This window comes from Lithobates pipiens, unplaced genomic scaffold (genome assembly GCF_037356315.1).
Source record: "Lithobates pipiens isolate NorthernLeopardFrog02 unplaced genomic scaffold, aLitPip1_a1.2 Scaffold_10, whole genome shotgun sequence".
Lineage (NCBI taxonomy): Eukaryota > Metazoa > Chordata > Amphibia > Anura > Ranidae > Lithobates > Lithobates pipiens.
This window is the reverse complement of record NW_027507686.1, coordinates 210,028,591-210,050,775: the sequence shown is the minus strand read 5'-3', so window position 1 is coordinate 210,050,775 and position 22,185 is coordinate 210,028,591. Positions and strand designations below refer to the sequence as shown.

At 41.0% G+C, this 22,185-nt stretch overlaps 1 protein-coding gene across 1 annotated transcript in view; it reads left to right on the top strand.

Annotated features, from left to right (window-relative positions):
* The window catches only part of CSTF3 (cleavage stimulation factor subunit 3), a 92,133-nt gene that overhangs the window by 17,066 nt on the left and 52,882 nt on the right, over positions 1 to 22,185 (top strand). Inside the window, exons 2-3 of the mRNA XM_077460904.1 lie at positions 6,988 to 7,089; positions 7,203 to 7,298. Of these exons, the coding sequence (XP_077317030.1) occupies positions 6,988 to 7,089; positions 7,203 to 7,298 (198 nt within the window). The remainder of the gene's footprint in view (positions 1 to 6,987; positions 7,090 to 7,202; positions 7,299 to 22,185) is intronic.

Below are 22,185 nucleotides of genomic sequence, written 5' to 3'. Positions count from 1 at the left end.
ATGCAAGGATTGCATGGGCAAACCCGTGTTTAATGATGGCTCATTAATACCTATGGGTGTTGGCCTTCTGATTTGTTACTATTGTGCACTTCAGGGCTTATCCAAAGGTATTAGAAGCTTTAATTTATCACTAGATTTGGACATGTTATAAGCTGGGAGGCTTTGTCCGTATCCCACCTTTTTAGTGTGGGCTATATAAAGCATGTTAAGTGTACAGCAATCTGTGTTAACATACATTGTTTAAAGTGATTTTATACCCACTTTTTTAATGTTTACTTACCAGTAAGCCTATAATAAGGCTTACCTGTTGGTAAAATGAATCTCCTAAACCTGTACAGTTTAGGTGATCACTTTGCATGCAGCTGCTGACATGCGCTGTGAATGCCCAGCTGAAGGTCTGCCAGATGGTGCCAGATGTTGCCAGGTAAAAGACTCCCACCCGCATGTGCGGGAGTGACGTCATTGTGGCTCAGGCCATTCACAGCACCGGAGCCGCGAGCCAGGAAGACACGCTGAGGGCAAAATGTCAGCTCCCTCGGCATGGAACAGCCTGTGATATGGGGATCTTGTTCTAAGGTAAGTATTTCATAATGAACTAGTATGCAGTGCTTATGCCTTTGCCTACAGGGTTTTTTTTTTTCCCCTGAGGTTATACAACTGCTTTAACGGCTTCCCGACCAGTCACCACAGTTATACTGCCGCAGGTTGGCACCCCCTGCACCAGCTGTCATAGCTATAAGTCTGCTAATGGGGATAGCAGGCACAGCGGGGGTGCCGATAATCGTGGCCGACGGTTGCTATGACCACCGGCCATGAGCGATCATGAGCAGGAGACGCAGAACAGGGACGAGCGTGTAAACCGGGGATATGCAATTAGCGGACCTCCAGCTTTTGCAAAACTACAAGTCCCATCATGCCTCTGGGTGTCATGCTTGTGGCTCTGAGTCTTACTATGCCTCATGGGAATTGTAGTTCTGAAATAGCTGGAGGTCCGCTAATTACATATCCCTGGTGTAAACACACACTTCCCTGTTCTGTTCTGACAGGAGTGACAGATTGTGTGTTCCTATTAGCTAGGAACCACAATCCATTACGTCCTGTGGTCAGTCCCCTCCCCCTTCAGTTAGAATCACCTTCCAGGGAACACAGTTAACCCCTAGTGTTAACCACGTCCCTGCCAGTTTCATTTTTACAGTAATCAGTGCATTTTTACAGCATTGATGTATTAATACCAATGGTCTCAAAAATGTGTCAAAATTGTCCGATGTGTCCCCCATAATGTAGTCACGATATAAATTGCAGATCACTGCCAATACTAGTAAAAAGCATAAAAAAAATAAAAATGCTATAAATCTACCCCCTATTTTGTAGAAGCTATAACTTTTGCGCAAACCAATCAATATACTCTTATGGCAAATTTTCTTAATTATTTTTGGTAAAAAATGTAAAAGAATACATATCTGCCTAAACTGACGGAAAAAATTAGGATTTTTTTTTATAGCAAAAAGTACAACATATTGTGTGTTTTTTGCGCAAAAAAAATAAAATAAAAAAATAAAAACTGCATAGGCAGTCAAATGTCACAAAAAGAAAGCTCTATTTGTGGGGGAAAAAATTGTTTTTTAGGTGCAACGTCGCATGACCGCGCAATTGTCAGTTAATAGCAAAAGTGCTCTGATCAGGAAGGGGTTAAATTCTTCAGGGTCTGAAGTGGTTAAGGAAACTCACTTTTACTTCTATATCAACTAAATTATTTGTCTAGGAGCTGAATCTGTACCTGTTATGGGATAACGGTGCCTGCTATGCACTCCAGTTTGTGTGCCTTTTACTTGCATATCTGCTTTCTTCAGCTTTATATATTCTTTAGAAAGTTCAGATGATGTTTCTAGATTTTCTCTTCCTTAACTCTGCAGTGAAGTCTAGGCATACAGCCAAGACAGCTGATTGGAGGAAAAGGCACACACCCCCACTCAGCATAGGTAGACTATCTCAGCTGGAATAGTTCCGCTCTCTATTAGGGTCCTTTGACACGGGGCGGATCAGTGCTGATCCGTCCCGGGGATATCTGCTTGCTCAGCGGGGATCGCCCCTTTCACTTAAAGCGGTTCTTCACCCTAAAGGCGAAGTTCCGCTAGTATTATCCCTCCCCCCCCTCCGGTGCCACAATCGGCACCTTTCGGGGGGGAGGGGGGTGCAGTTACCTGGATAATCCAGGTAACTGCACCCACTTCCGGCCAGACCGCCGCATCGCTCCCCCCCCCCCCCCCCCCCCCGTTGTGTTCTGGGAAACACACATTTCCCAGAGACACAGCGGGGGACCATAAGAGAAGCGCAGCGCAACTCGCGCATGCGCAGTAGGGAACCGGGCAGTGAAGCCCTCATGCTTCACTTCCCGATTCCCTGACAGAGGATGGCGGCGGTGGCTGCAGCGAGACGAGCGATCGCTCGTCATCTGCCGCCGACATCGCTGGAACCTGGGACAGGTAAGTGTGATATTATTAAGTCAGCAGCTGCAATATTAGTAGCTGCTGGCTTTTAATATTTTTTTTTTTTTTAGGTGCAGCTCCTCTTTAAGTGATTTTGTTTTCAATGGGCATTTCCCAGTTTGTGATAAAGTAGCTCTGTACTGCTCACATCTAGGTTGTTATGGGAGCTGTATTGTAAAAAAAAAAAAAAAAAAAAAAAAAAAAAATCAGTTTTTCTTGGCACAAACGGGGCAATCAAATTTGTTAATCGATGCACTGCTAACTAGGCCCAAGTAGTCGCTTCACAAGATAAACAAACAAAACCCAAACGTCTGTGATTTTATTTTATTACTGAAATTGATCATCGGAAGTCGAATTATGTCACTTAACAATTTTTCTCAGCTGAGTGGCTATTATTATTTTAATATTGATGTTCAGTACCTACACCAGGGATATGCAATTAGCGGACCTCCAGCTGTTGCAAAACTACAAGTCCCATCATGCCTTGTAGTTTTGATGGCTCTGGGTGTCATGCTTGTGGCTGTTAGTCTTGCTATGCCTCATGGGACTTGTAGTTCTGCAACAGCTGGAGGTCCGCTAATTGCATATCCCTGACCTACACCATTCTCAGCTATGTACTAGCCTGCATTATAAAACTAGATGTTAAAGTGGTTGTAAAGCGTTTGTTACCCTAAAAAAAATAAAAACATAAAATCCGGTTCCCTTAAAGCATGTTGCATGGTGCTTGTGCTTTGTAATTTGTCTCTTTCTATCACTTGAAGCAACTGTTCTGGCAGCCCTTCCTCTCCCGCTGTAGCTGTTAGATCGAGAGGTGGCCAGTTACATGCACACATAGGTGTTTTGCAAAGAGCAGCCTGCATCCTCTTCTTGATTGCCACAAGAGCCAATGGTGCCTGCTGCTGTGTGTCTGGCCAATCTGGAGGTGTGTCCCAGGCGGCTTAGACATTTGTGGGTATCGCAGGAGAGAGAAGGGGCTCAGGTAAGTATTTGGGGTGTGCTGGGTTGGCTGCTGCACACAGAAGGCTTTTTATCTTAATAGGTTAAAACAGGGCTTGATAAATTTGCTTGGAATCTAGGAGCCAGCTAAAAAAGCTAGGAGCCAGGTCCGTGACGGCGATCCGGACCTGTCCCTGGCCTGACATGGAGACGAGTGAGGAGAAGATAGCCCCCCCACCTACCTACCTGTCTCCAAGTCATTGCCCATAGCTCTTAGAGGGACATTTTTTTTTTTTTTTTTTTCAAATTAAATTTTTTTTTTTTTTATTGCATTTTAGTGTAAATATGAGATGTGAGGTCTCTGACCCCAGATCTCATATTTAAGAGGACCTGTAATGCTTTTTTCTATTACAAGGGATTTTTACATTCCTTGTAATATGAATAAAAAGTGACACTGTTCTTAAAAAAAAAAAAATAAATAAATAAAATAAAAAGTGAAAAAAAAAATAGACGTTAAAATAAGAAAATAAAAATAAAAAATTTAAACGTGTCGTGTCCCGCCAAGCTTGCATGCAGAAGAGCCCGCATATGAAAGCGGTGTTCAAACCACACGTGAGGGATCGCAGTGATAGATTCGGTAGAGCAAAAGCAATAATTCTTGCCCTAGACCTCCTCTGTAACTCAAAACGTGCAACCTGTAGAATTTTTTTAAACATCGCCTGTGGAGATTTTAAAGGGTAAAAGTTTGTCGCCATTCCATGAGCGGGCGCAATTTTGAAGAGTGACATGTTGGGTATAAATCTACTCTGCGTAACGTTATCTTTCACAATATAAAAAAAAAATTGGGCTAACTTTACTGTTTTATTTTTTTATTAAATTATTTTTCCCCCAAAAAGTCCGCTGTGCAAATACGGTGTGACGGGCAGTATTGCAACGACCACCATTTTATTTTTATAATTGTATGTGTATGTGTGTGTGTATATAATTTGTTTAGGGGTTCTAAGTAAAGGGAAGGAGATAGGCAGGGGAAGCTCCATTAGCATTGCAGGTTGTCATACCAACGGCCACCACAAGAGGGCGCCATATTCCAGAAGGAACCATAGGACCACAGAAGGCCTCAATTACCGGCCGACGGCGGCACAGCCTAAAGCGATCATGCCGGGGGGGGGGGGGGGTCAACGGAGACAGGATACCCCCAGCTGTGCTGTGCCAGGTCGCTAATTCTAGTCGCAAATGCGACCTGGCGCCCGGGTTTGTCGAGCCCTGGGTTAAAAAAGCCTTCTGACTTTACAACTCCTTTAAGGCTTTTCACCTTCTATGCATTAAGATGAAAAACCTTCTGTGATGCAGCTCCCCCTTTTTCTTACTTGATTTACCTGAGCCAAATCTGATCCAGCGATGTGCCCCAGGGCAGCGGCTCCAGCCGCTACCGCTCTCCTATTGGACAGTTTTATAGTCACAGGAGCCATTTACTCCCACTGCTGTCAATCAAAAGCTCTGATGTGGGGCCGAGTTCTTTTGTCTTTGTCAATGGATGCAGCAGCAGGATTCGGGAGTGTGCCCACATGGGTGACCCCAGGGAAAACTTCTTTCTTTGGGGACACTCGATGAAGAGGAAGGGTCTAGAGCACCAGCTGAGGACCCCAGAGGAAGGGGATCGGCGCTGCTCTGTGCAAAAAACGTTGTGCAGAGCAAATAAGTATAGACATATTTGTTGTGAAAAAATTTACAACCATTTTAACCCATTTCCGACCAGCCGCGGCATTTGTACTGCGGCAGGATGGCTTCCCTGGGTGAACCAACATAGCTGTATGGCCACCCGCAATCGCTTGAGAGCTCTCAATGTAAACAGACATTTCTCCGTGCTGTCAGGGGAGAGGAGACTGATCTGTTGTTCATACTAAGTATGAACAACCATTGGTTGCCTCACCCAATCAGTCGCCCCCCTTCCCCAGTTAGAATCACTGCCTAGGGAACACTGTTAACCCCTTGATCGCCCACTAGTGTTAACCCCTTCCCTGCCAGTGACATTTACACAGTAATCACCAGTGAATTTTTATAGCACTGATCGCTGTATAAATGCCAATGATCCCAAATTAGTGTCAAGTCTCCGATCTGTCCATCATAATGTCGCAATTAAAAAAAGAAAAAAAATAAGAAAAAACACTGATCACTGCCATTACTAGTAAAAAAAATAATAAAAATGCCTGCTTTATTTGTGTGGGGAAAAAAAAGAACGTAAATTTTTTTTTTTTTTTTGGGGTACCATGTTGCACGATTACACATTTATCAGTTAAAGCGGCGCTGTACCATATCACAAGAAATGGCCTGGTCATTGGGCAGCTAAATTTTCCAGTTCTGAAGGGGTTAAAGTGGATCTAAACGTAATCACTAATATATCAATATAATTTTAACAGCCTTAAAATGGTGTTTTAATCTGTATGTGTGTATGTATTTAATACGCCTTCCTTGATTCTTTTGTGCGCTGCAAGTGGATCATGGCTGATGGAGGGCCCTGCGGGGTGTTGTACATAGGGTGCCATGATGTTTTTAGGAAGCTATCCCAGTACTGCTTAGTGCCGATTCACACCAGAATGCAGTTTGGGAGACCCTTGTTTTGTGTGCATTTCCCACAAAGTGTTCAAAACTCACTGCACTTGCGAACTGCAGCGGGTGTCAGTGCAGTGCTCACACCACATGCAGGTCACAAACGCAGGGGTCCAATTGCTGTGCATGCACTACTTTTTGTGTGGTCTGGTGTGATTTCAGCCCACTGAAATCACTGTACCTGGATCGCATAGGTATGCACAGCATGTTCATGTGCATTTTTTTTTTTTTTTTTTTTTTTTTTTTTTTTTTTTTTTTTTTTTTCTTCTTTTGGTCTTTGCAGCACTTTCCCTGTACTAGCTGTCACTTTTTGAAAGCAGCACAGCTGTGCAGGGCTCCGGCCAGATCATTCATACACATGGCTCTGTGTATGAATGAACTACATACAACCTCTGATATCCTTAGCGGCTTGTAGTTCTCAATGAGCTACCATAGCACTGTGTAGTTGATTGAGTCTCCCTGTCGGGGAGTATCGGCTTACCTCTACGGATAAGAAGATACACTGACAGTGTGCAGGGGACCTGCATGGCATCAGAAATCTGCCGATCGCTGGTGCAATGCTCTGCAGGCTCCCTATACTGAAATTGTAGTGCACATTTTTTATTTTAATTGCAAAAAGATGTGCATTTATAATTTTTTGTACAAAGGTGAACTTCTTTTAAACTGACTTTTCCTTGCTTATATTTGTCTTTTTTTTTTTTTTTCCTGGGCATTTTAGGCATATCCAGTACAATAATCTCATTGGTTGAATTTGAATTGCAGCCATTATTGAAGCATTTGCAGATAATTTAAGCGATTTTCGGCATAAATTGCATTCTGATCCTTGACTGTAGTTTGCGTTATTCACTTGTTTACTTGCATATCAAATAGGCACAACATTTTTAGAGCCAATTAAACCAAGTTTTAACTTCTTTTTTTTTTTTTTTTCTTCTTTTTTTATTTTGTATTTTTTGTAAAGGCTGCAGAATACGTTCCGGAAAAGGTTAAGAAGGCAGAGAAGAAATTGGAAGATAACCCATATGACCTCGACGCTTGGAGCATTCTCATTCGAGAGGCACAGGTTTAGTGACATAGGATTACATTACGTTCTCTCTCAGTCCCAATAATGGCATAACATTTATTTTGGTCTGTATACGTCTGTAATTCTGTACATGCTGTTTATTCAAATTCTAGAATCAGCCTATAGACAAAGCCCGGAAGACTTATGAGCGCCTAGTGGCCCAGTTCCCAAGTTCTGGCAGATTCTGGAAACTTTACATTGAAGCTGAGGTTAATATTTTATTTTTTTTATATTTTATGTGGGTTTGCAAACACTACATTGCATTGAATATATGGTATTAAGAAGGGACAACACACGTAGAACACATTAAGTTTAAGTTCAATAACTCTTCTTTCCTTGTAAATCAGGTTTAAAGTATTAGTTGCTGACTTTGCCTAAGTGTTACTACACTGATGATTGTTGCATAGTGATACTGCAACAACATTAAAGCGTTTTAATTGTATGGAGTGCTTTAGACTTTTATTTATTTGTCGTGTCAATTTATTGCCTCCTGTGTCATTTATTATTAGATCTAATCAAATTTCCACCTAATACGGTTGCAAAAATATTTTGAATGGTATCCTGGAAAAGTAGTTGTGTTTTTGTAATAAAATATTATGTAATGTTTTCATGTGGGTGGTCTATAATACCATGTATTTCTCTTTATGCTGTTTGTTTGCATGAGAAATAACCAACATTTCCTCCTGCAGCTTTCATTCCAGCAGTTTACCGCCTCCACAGTTACTTAAATTTTCTATTTAAAAGGTTTGTGGTGCACAGCTAAACACACATACAGACTGTTGTACTTGATGTTTAACTGTATTGAATATAAAGAGGTTTGCACATTTTATTAGATGGGTATGAAAGTAGAACTAAAGGCAAAAACGTTTTTATTTTGGATAGAGTAAGGGAGGGTTATAACTCCTGTCATTTTTTTTTTTCGCCATTTGTATCCCATTGGGGAGATTTATCTTCTTTTCCTGTCCCATAGCCAAACAGGAAGTGAGTGGAATTCCCTGCAAATTAATGGAATTTGTCGGGGAACCCCAGGTCACCGGAACTAGTAACCACATTGGAAGGTTTCCCCCCTATTAGCTTTTTTGGGGACAACACAAATTTATTTTTTTTCTTTCAATTATAATGGTAAATGAGACAAATGGAGAGGCTGAATCCCCTTAATGGGGACACAAACCGCAATAAAAACTAATAAGTGTTCTAATCCCTCTCCACTCTATCCAAAACTAAAGCAAAAAGTTTATTGGCACTCGCTAAACATAAAAAAAAAAAATTCAAACAAAAGATAATAGAATGGTCAACTAATGGGAACTGTTCCTGCCTTTATATGAAAGGATGCCACGTTTGGCTTCTGCTGCATAAGATGGGTTTACTGCATCGGGATAAGTGAAAGGGGAAGCGATCTGCAGATGTTTTACCTGGGGTCTGACAGTACAGATTTAAATGTCCTTGTTTGTGAATTGTCACGCCACTCTATTCATAGCTCTCCTTTAAAGGAGTTAATTTATTGTATGGGTTATTTGTACACTTATTAAAGTGAACAGTTTTTTTTTTTTTAGTTTTTTTGTTTTTTTTTTTATATGGAGGATGTCTAAAAGACATTTCATATAGTTTTTAAAGCTAAGATCCAGTAATTCTCCCACTTTGATAAATGTGCAGGCATACTATGGGTTAAGTGATGGCGATCTTTCTGGAGCCCCGTTAAACCGTCATATGTAAATTAAAGGACAAGTTCCCCTTTTCAGAAAAAATAAACGCACATTTTGTTATATATATATATATATCTCTATCTCTAATTATATTATATTATCTTCTGTTGCAGGAGCCTGTAAAGCGCTGCACCAGCCATCAGTAGATCGCTGATGCCATGCAGGTCTCCTGCACATGGTCAGTGTATAGGCTTGCTTGTACCTCCTATGGGAAAGCCGATGCATGCTGACAGGAAGAATGAGTGAGTGAACTACCACCATGCCATAGTAGTAAATTGAAAACTACAAGCCGACAGCTGTAAAGGCTCCTGAACCCTGTAGTTTTTCATTCTCAAAGTCCTGCGAATGAGTGATGTGGCCGTGTGGGGTTCCGCCCATCCAGTTTTTTTTTATTTTGACAGCTCGCAGGTGGAGAAGATCCCCCCGCTGGCTGGCACAGCGGGGGCATGGGAAGGTGTGGGGGCTGGTGCATTCATAACATGTTAAATCCCCAATATGGATGCAACATGTTATGAAAGGTTATCTTATCCTTTAAAGAGAAGTTCCAGAGGTGGCATTCACCTATTTGGACTTGACACATAGTATACCCAAGTTCCTGGAAGTTTCTGAATTCCTAGAATTCAGCTTTAAGCTCAAATTTTTATTAAAAGGATTGTAAAGGCAGCGCTCACAATCTCTGCCAGCCCCTCTGCTAGGATAACATGTAGTATACAGTGTGTGTTGTTTTTTTTTTTTTAAATTCTTCTAAATACATTTTCTCCTCGCTAATCGTCAGTCAAGGAACCGCCTGTCGCTCTCTTCCACTGATGTATGTACTACAGAGGGAGGGGCCAAGATCTCCCTCTGTAGTGCATACATTGGAGGACGAGAGCGACGAGCAGCCATGTGGCTGCTGATCGGTGAGGCGAAATAAGGTATTTAGAAGAATTAAAAAAAAAACCTGTGTACTACATGTTATCCTAGCAGAGGGGCTGACAGTGATGGATATATATATATATATATATATATATATATATATCTATCTATATACACACACACTGCTCAGGGCAGTGCATACACCGAGCTGACAGCCAGGGAGGGGGGGGGGAGATCAGAGAAGAGAGCTGTGGATGATGGAGGCACGTAAACTGACCACTGTGTCGGGACTCGGCAACCATGATAAACCGTGGTCAGTTTACAGGGGGAGGACAGGATCAGCCAATTATTTTAGGTGATGCAGGGGGCCAAATTACACAGCACAATCACTGTGCTACTGTTCATGCTTCTAAAGGAACAGGATCTCCTCTTCTCCCCCCCCCCCCCCCCCACGCTTTAATCTGCTCCATTGTGTTTGAATTCCGAATGTCAAAATGCTACCCATCTGTCACTTCAGCTTGTATCTTCTAAAATTCACAGCTGTGTGGAGAAGGCCTAAAACTGACATTGTACAAAGGTGCATGATTGTTCCCCAACAATTACTCTATATATTGTAGTTCCAGATTATTGTGCCGTATAGTCAGATTGTAGGTAAAAGCTCACATGACATTTGAATGTGGGTGCAATGTGAATGCTGGGAGATTTCAATGGAGATGTTTGCAGAGTTTTGAGCATAAGAGCGGATGCTTGGGTTGCATATGAAGTTGAGAGAGTGGATTGTGTTTCTGCTATGTTAGGTATGTAGCCAACTTTTGTCTAGTTATAGGCAGGAGATGATTCCTTTGTCTTTGTGTACAACAAACCGCTTCTCTTGCAAACCCCTTTGAACATCTGTTCTTTTGGGGAGAGGTGTGTAGTCTGCAGATTGTATACAATCAGTACTGATTAGACTAAGATGCTCTGTGATGCCCCATTTTCCCCCCACCTCATTTAATCAACATGTCTGTGTGAAAATAGGCTAATAGACATACCTACAGATGTTTCCATCAAGGTCAGTTTTTCTTGTATGTGTGCCACCTGTAGAATACTTCATACAATGAGAACTGGGGTTTTCACAGCTATGAGTGAATGACGGCTCGGCCAAGCCTGTGAGGGAGAGAAAAGAGAACAGTTACAGATAGGCACAGCAATGGATTCTTTTTGAGCTCAGGTAAGTATTAGAGAGGATGTGGGGGTGATACGGCTACCTTTTTTTTAATGTAAGGGTGGCCATAGGTAAATGGATATCTTTTTAAAAACTTGAATGAGTTCTCAAGATTTCCTTGATTGAGGGGAATGAGTGCTTGGACCCCTCTTACTTGGAGTGAGGATGCCACATATACACTATTGCTGTTCTTTATGTCCTAGATTTCATGCTTCACCTGATCACAAATGTGCAGACTTGTCCAGTCTGTGAACAATCCTATAGTTTGAGAGCCACAATTGCCTGTATGGCTGACTTGTGTGATTCTGCACAACAGACAGATCTATTATTTATTATAGGTGTAGTTTCACATTTTGCTAACCGAAAATGTACTACTAATAAAGGCAAACTATAGACAAAACTATTTCATATGGTTTAGTGCTGGGAAACTAAGGGCACACAGTACAGCTTTTTAGTAGTATAGGGCAGAGTTAGAACATCCAGTTGTGTTTTTTTTTTTTTTTTTTTTTTTTTTTTTTGCTTTCCCTATGATACCTGTCTCCCACATTTCTTTACCAGCTGTCACAGGTTAAGGAAATATGTGAAGGCTCACCACATTTCCTCCCCAGTGAAGTCATGGATGGATTTAGAAATACTGACACTTCCCCACAATATTCAAAATTTATATATTGAAAGAAAAAACCCCAAAGCTTTGCTGTAGTAAGGACTCGTCCTGTGTGCTAAGTTGCTGTTTTCAGCAGTTGCATGCAGGTAGCCTTTACGAGTGGATGCAGACGCAGGGGCTGCATGTGAAAACTTGATGTGTGCAGGAGCGGATGCACTGATCTAAATGTAGACTGTGTGTGTGTTCGTTCATGTAAAATTTTGGCTGTGTCTGTGCAGTTGCTGCATCTCAACTATAGAATGCCTATGCGCAGCTCCAAGGTGGAGGCAGAAAAGTGGGGCTCAGCACGCCATATGGTGTCAATGCCTGTCTGAATAAGCCCTAAGAGGCTTCAAGGGAGAAATGGGAAATTGTGTAAAGTAGACTTGAGTGGTAATGAAAGATCTACATTATCAGTCATGGTACATTTTAAAACGTAGTTTTACAATGGTTTTAACAGCATTCTGTATATCAACACTGACAGTTTCTTGTCTTTAATAGAACCCTATCTTCTCAGACTGTTAAAAACTGAACTCCAGGCAAACGGCTAACTGTACAGCTAATACCTATGTAAACCATTTATCTGCGAAAGGATTTGCACATCTTTTCAGACTTTTTTTTTTTTTTTGTAATCCTGGAACCTCCTCCAAAACGGCACAGCCAAGCTTGTAACTTCTGACTATACTACAACCTGATCTGAGTCCTGCCCTAGTCTGGTATTGAACAGTGATGGAGCAGCAGCACTCTGATGTCATCTTTCTCTGTTCTTTCCTTGTAAAAGCTTGTTTTAGTGTTAATGTGCCAATGTTGTGCAAAGCAATAAATAATCAATTGGCTCCGGTTGCTTTCTCTACCTCTTGCAAACGAAATCCTTTGCATTGGGTAACGGCTAATTTTCAAAACATTGTTGGTACTTATGCTGTGTATAAATATACATTTTGAGTTTTTGTATTTGCCCAAATATTTTATTTTTTTCCCATACAAATATTGTGTTCTACAAGCACTGTTGTATCTTCCTATTAATATTTCGTCCACCCCAGTTTGTTTTTCTGTTAGAGAAAGCCCCTTTCACACCAGCCGACCGATCAGGTCTGCCTGTCTGGTTTTTAGGTGGACCCGATCAAACCACCCATTGCTCTCTATGGAGCAATGTCTGACGCCTGCAGCCACCCGATCTGGCCGACTGAAATCAGACAGCTGGTGATCTGTTCCCCAACTGTCCATTGGATGGAAACGGACAGGCAGTCCATTTCCATCCAACCGTCCTATAGAGAACAGCAGGTTATGTCCACTGTGTATAGCAGAGCAGACACAGACCTGTCATTCGCCTGTTTAGCAGGGAATCGGCAGAGGTCCCCCGCTGAGCAAGCAGATCCGCCTGACGGATTCTGTTCCATTTGAAAGGGGTCTTTGTCATATGTTCAAGAGGAAAGCCACCTCCCAAAATGAATTTTATTTTTATAGTGAGTAATACTCACTATATACTTTTTCTTGATTAAAAAATCATTTTGCAATGAAGCCTTTTTATAATCTCGACATAGTTGTCATAGCAACAAGTCACATACAGTGTAACTGTCTTTGCAGCAAGTGTTTTTTTATTAAAATTTTTTTTCCATTTTTAAACATGAGACATTATAACGGGTTATATGGCAAAAAATATCCACCTTTTTATGGTAACTTAAGGTTTTTTTTTTTTTTTTTTACTACATTGAAACCCAAGCTCTTTACTACATGCTTTAAATTTCAAGAATCTTTGTTCCTGTAGGCTGCCCACATACACCTAGTACAGTGCCCCAGAACCCCGTCAGCATTGTTGGCACTGTGATGCTGGTGTTCTCATTGTGGCCTCTCCCTCCTCAGTCGTCCTAGAAGGTGAAAAGCTGTGTGCTTTATTACCAATTTAGTATTGCCTGTTCAGTCTTTTTGCTTTTAGGAAATCACTATCTGTAGTAAAAGCTGGTGGTTATTTTATTTTTTGCTATTCTGTGCATAATTTTTCTATGCTTATTCTAAATATTACTGCATACGTTCTTTGTTTTTTTTGTGTTTTTTTTTTTTTTTTTTTTTTGTTTTTTTTCCCAGTAAGAGTTTTTAGTAAGGTATTCAAAATATACCAAAAAAAGTACAAAACGCACCAACTGAACAACGGCTATTGCCGTTACAGGCAATAGCTATACATCAGAGGGGACAAACTTCCTGTAATTCTGGTAATGACTTATAATTTTTCAGGTTCTTTATGCTTTACTACTGTGCGCCATCATTCTGCTTTCAGAGAAGGCCATTGCTCTTGATATTCCAAAGAAGGAAGCATTTGACCTCTGCAGGTTGAATCCATATTCTTCCTTTTAGAGCTGGTCATTGGTAGCCAATACTAGACTGAGCATACTATGTACTGCCTGCAGCAAGGATGTCTGCCACTAATGGAAACGTTAAACTCAAGATTAATGGATGGTTGCCCCTTGGAACAGTTTTACTTCCACTTTGCATTGGACACTTTTTTTTTTTTTTCTGACAGTTGACAAGATAATATTCTTTAATAGTTTGTGGATTTCCACTTTTGCAGTTATATTTGAGAGTACCCCACTATGTTTTGCGTTCTCATTCACACAACATACCTAGTAAAATATATATGTGTGTGTGCGCAATTTTTTTAATTTTTTTGTTAGGAGGCTGCGTTAAGGCAAACTGCAAGCATTTCTAAGGCTGGGTTCATACGTGTCCATTTTTTTCACTGCGAATAAATGCATTTGTTCAGGTGCGTTTTTAATGCAGTGCTGATGCGAATTTGCAAGGCGCAGGACCAAAGCTGTGATTTCAGTGCTTGAAAATATATTGTAGTAGTAGTAGAGCAATCTGTGCTGAAACCCTGAACTGAATACTGCTCACATGCGATTCAGAAGTGTTCCCATAGAACTCAATGAGTCTGGAATTCGCACCTGAACTGTACCACAGTTCTCAGAAAACACAGACGACTCTTAAATTGGCACTGCCATAAAATTCGAATATCAAAAAGTTAATTTAGGAATTCAATTGAAAACATGAAACTCCTATATTATATTGATTCTTTACACACAGGGTGATATATATCAAGCATTTCTTTCTTTTAATTTTGATGAGTATGGCTTGCAGCTAGTGAAAACCCAAAACTCAGTATCTCACAAATCAGAATATTACACAAGACAAAAATTTTTTTTTTACAGAAATGTAGGCTTACTGAGAAGTATGTCCAATATAGTATTCACTCAGTACTTAGTCGAGGCTCCTTTTGCATGAATTGCTGCATCAATGCGGCGTGGGCATGGAGTTGATCGGCCTGTGGCAGTGATGATTTGAGAAGCCAGGTCATCTGCTGTTGATCCACTTTGTTTTATCAAGTCCAAGGTCAGCACATCTCTCTAACAGGAAATTCTAGAGCACTTTATGCTCTGCTGACCAGCTTTGTGAAGATGCTGATTTAATTTTCCAGCAAGACTTGGCACCTGCCCATACTGCCAAAAGTACCAATACCTGGTTTAATGTGCTTGATTGGCTAGCAAACTCACCTGACTTAAACCCCATGGAGAATCGGAGATATTGTCAAGGGAAAGATGAGACACCAAACCCAACAATGCAGATAAGCTGAAAGCTACTATCAAAGAAACCTGGGCTTCCATAACACCTCAGCAGTGCCCCAGGCTGATCGCCGCCATGCTACACCACATTGATACAGTAATACATGCAAAAGGAGCACGGACCAGGTACTAAGTGTATACTGTACATACAATACTTCATATTCCCATCGCACACATTCCTGGATGAGCTGAGTTTGGGTGCTGTAGCAACAACCAGCTGGATACTGGTTCGAGTCACAGTGAAGATATTTGCCAGCACACCATGGAATGACATAGCGTCCGAACGAGTGATTTATTGCACGATCACAACACAAGGATAGTGCAACGTTTCAGAGCCACGCAGGATCCCTTCGTCAGACATGTGATGATCATCACATGCCTGACTAAGGGGTCCTGCGTGGCTCCGAAACGCTGCACTATCCTTGTGTTGTGATAATGCAATAAATCACTAGTTTTGATGCTATCTATGTTGTTCCATCGTGTGCTGGCAAATATCTTCACTACGACTACTATACTGTACATCTACATACTTGGCAACTTTTCTTTTTTTAATTGGTTTTATGTAATCTAATTTTGAGATGCAGAATTTTGGGTTTGCACTAGCTGTAAGCCATATTAATCAAAATTAAGACTGCAATGCTTTAAATAGATCACTCTGTGTAATGAATCTGTGTAACGAGTTTCACTTATTGAAGTACTGTAACTTTTTGAAATAATTTTATGAGATGCATCAGTGTTTGACCACCTTCAATGGAAATCAATATTTTTCATGTCATGTGACTCTGATGCGGTTCAAAACACACCCAATACACATATATGGGAGCCGAGCCTTAACCATTTCAAAGTGACTCTGTCCCAAGGGCTGACAGTTTCTGCTCAATAACGTGCAGGAGGCCAGCTTAAACCTATAACCATTTGTTAGGGTAGACAATGTTCAAATCTAGGTTGCATATTATATGATTTGCCAGCACAGTACAGATTGGGGGGGTCATTTTATGGCAAATGCTTCCCAGTCCCTCCATGAAGTGAGCCAAATCTGTCCACAGGTGGTTCGTGTTTGTTTTGGGTTTTTTTTCAGCTGGGTGTATCCAAATATAGCTACAAAATTGCCAGATCCAGTTTCTGGTGTCTGTGGGGTCAGTTTCATCTTATCTCCATCTCTCCGATGTGTCTGTCATATGCTCCACAGGATTGAGATAAAGGACTTTCTGGTGATTAAAATGACTTGGCTGTTGAATCCCAGATCCTAAGGGACGGTTGCCTGCCTATCTCATTTGGTCACCCCTACTCTCTTTATGCTGGGTTCGCACCTATTCAAATTGGATGCAAGTTTCTTTGCATAGCAGAATATTGTGACAGGCTCACTATGGGGCCGGTTCACATATCTCCGTTGCGGCTTGCACAGGAGTGAGTCCTATGAGTCTTTGGCTCTGTTTCGTGGCTAATTTTGGGCAAAAATTTGGCTCAGATTCGTCCCTGAAACGGAGGACAGGAACTTGCTGGGAAACTTGCTGCCAGCCACATCCATCGGTTGTGAACCCAGCCTGAAGATTGGGAAGTTGGCTTCTTGCAAAATCTATCATGGCATTTGGAATGCCTATTTTGCATGCTGTGAGATCACATATATTCATTGTAGGTAGTTCTCGTTGGAGGCATCTTGCCATTACTCCAGTTTGGTTTAGATCAGCATTTGGGTTGACTACCCTTGAGGGGAAAATCTTTGCCGTGGCCATTCTGTTTCAGCAACTGTTGGCCTCTCATTTCTTTAAGGCATTTGTGCAGGTTGCCTTGCACACACATCTCTTCTGCAGCACTTTAGCTTGACTTTATGGTTCTTCAAACCTAGAAGAGATGGTTCCTTATCTGACCTTAAGGTGGCTGTTGCTTCTTTCACGTATGTGAGCAAGGTCTCTGAGTTGGCAGGCTTATTCTGTAAAGAGCCTTCCTAGTGTTACACAAGAAGGATGACCCGATTCCTAAAGCTTCTATATTGGCCTAAGGTGGTGTCTCCTTTCCACCTTAGCCAGGACATTGTCCTACTCCCAAAACCTCTAAATTTAAATTCTCTTCACTGTATTGATGTGATATACACTGTGAGTCTCTCTTTCTCTTTTAGGTGCCTGTTTGTGCTTATTAAGGATTTCTACAGTGGGCTCCCTGCAGCTTATGCCACCATTGCTAGTTGGATTAGAAAAGTAGTACGTTGAGCCTATGGCATCATAAAGGCTAGGGATAGATATATTAATGCATCAATGGATTTCTGACTCTTGGGATCAGGCAATTGTCTTTCAGATTTGTGGGTTCTGCCACCTGGTCTTACGTTTTTGTACGTTTACTTTTTACCTATGTTAAGGCCTCCGCTGATGACTTTTCCTTATTTCTCAGTTGGACTGCTTTGGGACATCCCATGGTTAGAAACATACAGATGCTGTGTCCTGTCCTCTACCACTAATAAAATATGAATTGCACTTACAAATAAGTTTTGTATTGTTTTTTGTTTGGTGAAACAAGCAAACTCTTCTTTTAAATAAACTTGGAACAGTGCAGAAAGTTACAATAGTGAAGGTGAAATGTTTTCAGTGGGTCATATCTCTGTTGTGTCCACCTAATGGTTTGGATCAGTTTTCAACATGAAACTGAGAATATTTTGGTTCTCAAAGTGTACATTGCTCACTGGTTCTCTGCTGTGTTTCCTCTTGTTTTTGAGGTTTTTACAGTATGTTCATCGTAGGTCTTTTTAACAAATTTAAAAAAAAAGTGCGTTTCTTTCAAAATTATTTACTTTGAGCCTGGGAATTTGCAATAAAATATTTTTTTTTTTTTCAGCATTAGGACATTATGACTTCTGTAACTTTTTAACATAAATTTGGTCTCATGCACACTACAAGGGTCTTTTCTGCTGGACAGCTCCTCTCAAAAACACAAGTTTGGGGGGGGGGGGGGGGGTTCTGCCTTCAAGAGCGTGTCTGTAAACTCATGAAAAAAAACCATAGTGTGCATGGACACATTGGCTGACATGGAGCAAAGTTTTCAGGCAGAAAAAATGGGCTCCAAATCGAAAAAGCTCAAAAGTTTTTTAGGAGCAGCTTCTTTGAGATGCATTGTGCATAAGCCCTTATATCTTACATATCCTAAGCATAAAATGTCATGTCCTGAGCTGAAAAAAGATATGTGCATCAATCTTCTTTGCTTTAACATTTTAGCTGTAGCTTTTTTGAATTTACCCAAGTATTTTTGCCACATTACTTTAATTGTTATGAAATCCATTCCCTAAGCTGTTTTCATAATTTAAATCAATGATCTTAGCTAAACCTAAGATGAGCTTTTCAGATTGGAGGATCTTGCCACTTCTTGTATTTAACCTATTTTTTTTTTTCTTTTACAAAAAGCAGGACTCCAGTTCTCCAATTTTTTTTTTTTTTTTTTTTTGCCACCCATTAAAAAAAAAACACATTAGAACCATCCTTTGAGGCCCTCGGAAGCTGACTGCTGGTCCTTCTCTGGGTTGAATGATGACTAGCAGCATTCGATCTACTTTGTAGATAACAGGATGTCAGATGCACATCTTGGGGCTTCATCATTGCTCATCCAGGGCTCACATTACTAGTCTCAGTAGAGCTTGCATTACTTGTCCAGGAGGAAGCACAGCCTGCTGCTGGATACAAAGATTTAGGGCTACTGGATTGGCCAGAAGACCACAAGATTAAAGGTATGTATAAAGCAAAAAATAAAGTGGAGGGAGGGGGGCACTCGTAGAGCAACCATCCTAGGGGCTTGTTACATGGCTTTTTGTTTGCAGCAAGGCAGGTTGTATTTTTTTTCTTTTTAATTCCTTAATTGGCTGATGTTTAGATGTGGGTTTCTGAATCAAAGGTGATGATGGCAGTAGTCCGTCACATTGCAACTGCAGAAGGCCAGCTAAATATAACTACTACTAGATTCACTCAAAGCTGGATATATACTTCAAGCACCTAGAGGTCAGCTGTCATGTGCCGCCATCATAAACCAGGCATGTGGAGGCTGGAGACTGAATAGCTCAAGAGAGACTGTGTTCCCACCCTTTATCGGTACTGGAACTGACAGTAGGTTAGGGCAAAGTGTCACCCTAACCTGGTAGCTGTTCGGTTCATGTTTAGATCCAGAATGTACAAATTGTATACACAGCTCGTTATCCTGCCAACAAAATGCACAGGATATGCAGGGACCATCAAGGACCCTGCAGAATTGCAGTAGAACACTTGATGGTTGTGCAGAACAAATTGTTATAAACAGCAATATGTGTGGAAAACTGTGACCATTTAGAAAGCTAGCCCTGGCTATACCTGACCTGGTTAAATGGGGAACTACTAACTATTACAAGTATATGTGAATTAAATAATATTGCTGCTCAGCACTATAGCCCACTTCAGTCTATTTTCCACTAAATTGAAATCAAATGCAGACCTCCCTTGCAATAAATAGTTGGTAGTTCTAAAGGAGATTGTACAGTTAAATAGTAAAATGTTTAAGAGTGCGTATTCTGTATGTGTTCCTTTATCATAAAAATCACACTTTGGGATCTATGTATAAAACCTTCACTGCCAATGGGACAAGCATCCACATGGAGCAAAAAATAAAAACTCACATCTTTATTTTATATATCATTAGTGCCATCTAGTGGCCATAATGCACAGGAAAAAAAAACTCATTATGGTCACTACATGGGAAACTAAGCGTAGTAAAAAAAATATGGCGCCCTTTTTTTTTTTTTTTATAAATTTTCCCATTCTGACTGTACAGATGTTTGTCACATTCGTCAAGCAAACATTTTATACAGAGACTCATTGGTTTTTCTGTCCATTTTGATGTAATTAGATAATCTTGCATATATTTGTATTCCATTTCAACTCCAAAAAGGTGCTTGCTATGTGAGATTGAGTGAGACATTCCCTTTTTTACTGCTTGGCTAATAAGCTAAAGGGGATTTTTGACGTGTCAAAACTGGCTATAATGTGGTAGAGTAACATGTTCGTTTGTGATTATGCAAGATACATTTTCAGGCTTCCCTGACTTTTTTTTTTATTTTATTTTTTTGAAGTAGAAGTCATGTTTCCTGTTTTCAGTATATTGAAACAAGTCACAATACAACCAACTGAATAGTGTTCAGAATTCAGGGGGGCAAGGGAAGGGGGGGACTAGCCTAGGAGGCACAAGATACATTTTAGACCCCTTTCACATGGGCAATCTGCCAGTTTTTCATGCAAACCTGATCGGACCCTCCAGTCTGTTCTATGGAGCTGCGGTCCGCCGCCTTCCCACCTGATCCTGTCCACTAAAAACAGACTAATGGTGGTCCACGGATCGGATGGAAATGGACAGGCGGTCCGTTCCCTCTGCAGAGCGAACACAATAGACTTATCTGCCTGCTTAGGAGTTGAGCAAGCAGATTTCTCTTCAGAGGTGCCCATGTGAAAGGGGCTTTAAAGACAAAAATAGATCCTGCAAAAAAGTTTTTAAACCCACAAACAAAATGTAATCTATTGAATCTTCCTAGTTCTTGAAGGTGTGGCTTTTTTTTATTTTATTTGGTTAGGTTTTTATCCTTTATTTTCGCACAGTGATCTTGCCATTACCATGCTTCCTGTCCTAGGGTGATGTCGGTTTACTGCATCCGTGGAGGAAGGGCTTCATCACTTAAGGACAAGATGTGTTGGGATTACAGGCTGCCTCCTCAATTTGTCATCTGTGCAACATCTTTGGGGGGGGGGGGGGGGGGGGCTAGATTGTGTAGTTCAGGTAATTTGCACAGGGCTGATAACCATGTGTGAGCGAACATTGCAGACTATATACAGGGCAACACTTGAGTTCTGGCAGGATCAACGCTTTTTTTTTTTTTTCACTTATTCAACAGATATATAGTGAAACCTTTCAATGGAATATTTAGCAGAGAAGATATCATTGGGTTTTTTGATATAAAGAAGCTAAAACAATAAAAGTATTGCACTCATTCATTGCTAATTTGATAATCCTATAACACAGGTCAGGACAAATATTAACTCTGTAGCCAGTAAAGATCTAGAGAGAGTTTCTTAATGGCATCCCCACCCATCTGCAAACGTGGTGCATTTTTGGGCGCGCAAAATCACATGATGTCGTAGCACCACAGTGCCTGTAGAGATTGCTAAGCTTCAATATACGGTAACCTTTTTTTAATTTTGGGTTTAGAACCACTTAAGCCCTGGGCCATTTTGCTGGCCAAAGACTAGAGCACTTATACATATTTTTGGTAAAAAAAAAAGTCGCAATAAGCGTATTGATTGGTTTGCCCAAAAGTTATAGCGTCTACAAAATAGGGGATAGATTTATGGTGTGTGTGTGTGTATGTGTATGTATGTGTATATTTTTAATCGTGACTGCGACATTATGGCGGACACATCGGACAAATTTGACACATTTTTGGAACCATTGGCATTAATACAGCGATCAATGCTATAAAATTGCATTGATTACTGTAAAAATGTCACTGGCAGTGAAGGGGTTAACCACTACATGGCGTGGGAGGGGTTAATTATGTCCTGGGGAGTGATTCTAACTTTGAGGGTGATGGGCTAGCAGTGGCGCGACACAGATTGCTGCTCCCGATGACAGAGCAGACGCTCAGTGTCCTGACGCTAGGCAGGGCGGGGAGATGCTGTGTTTACATCGGCATTTCCCTGTTCTTCAGCTCGTGACCATGCCCGCGATCGTGTCATGGGAGCTTGTGGCGAGGAATTCAAAGTAACGTGTGGGTACGTTACGTTTTCCCAGCTGTGCCATTCTGCCAACGCATATTCACAGGAGCCGGTCAGCAAGCGGTTACATTTTTTATAGCTCTTTTTACCAAGACCGTCTGTGGGCCAAATTATATTTGATCGGAAAGAGCTATAATAAATTTATAGTATAGCTATTTTAGCACGTACTGGGCTAAATTCACAAAACAAACACACCAAGGTAAGTATTCTTTCAAGAAAGTGGCAGATATTTTCGAAAGTCCAATAAACTTTTTATAGTAGTTAAATGAGGGAGCCATATCCTTGTGGTTAAAGCTTTGTGAATTAAGCC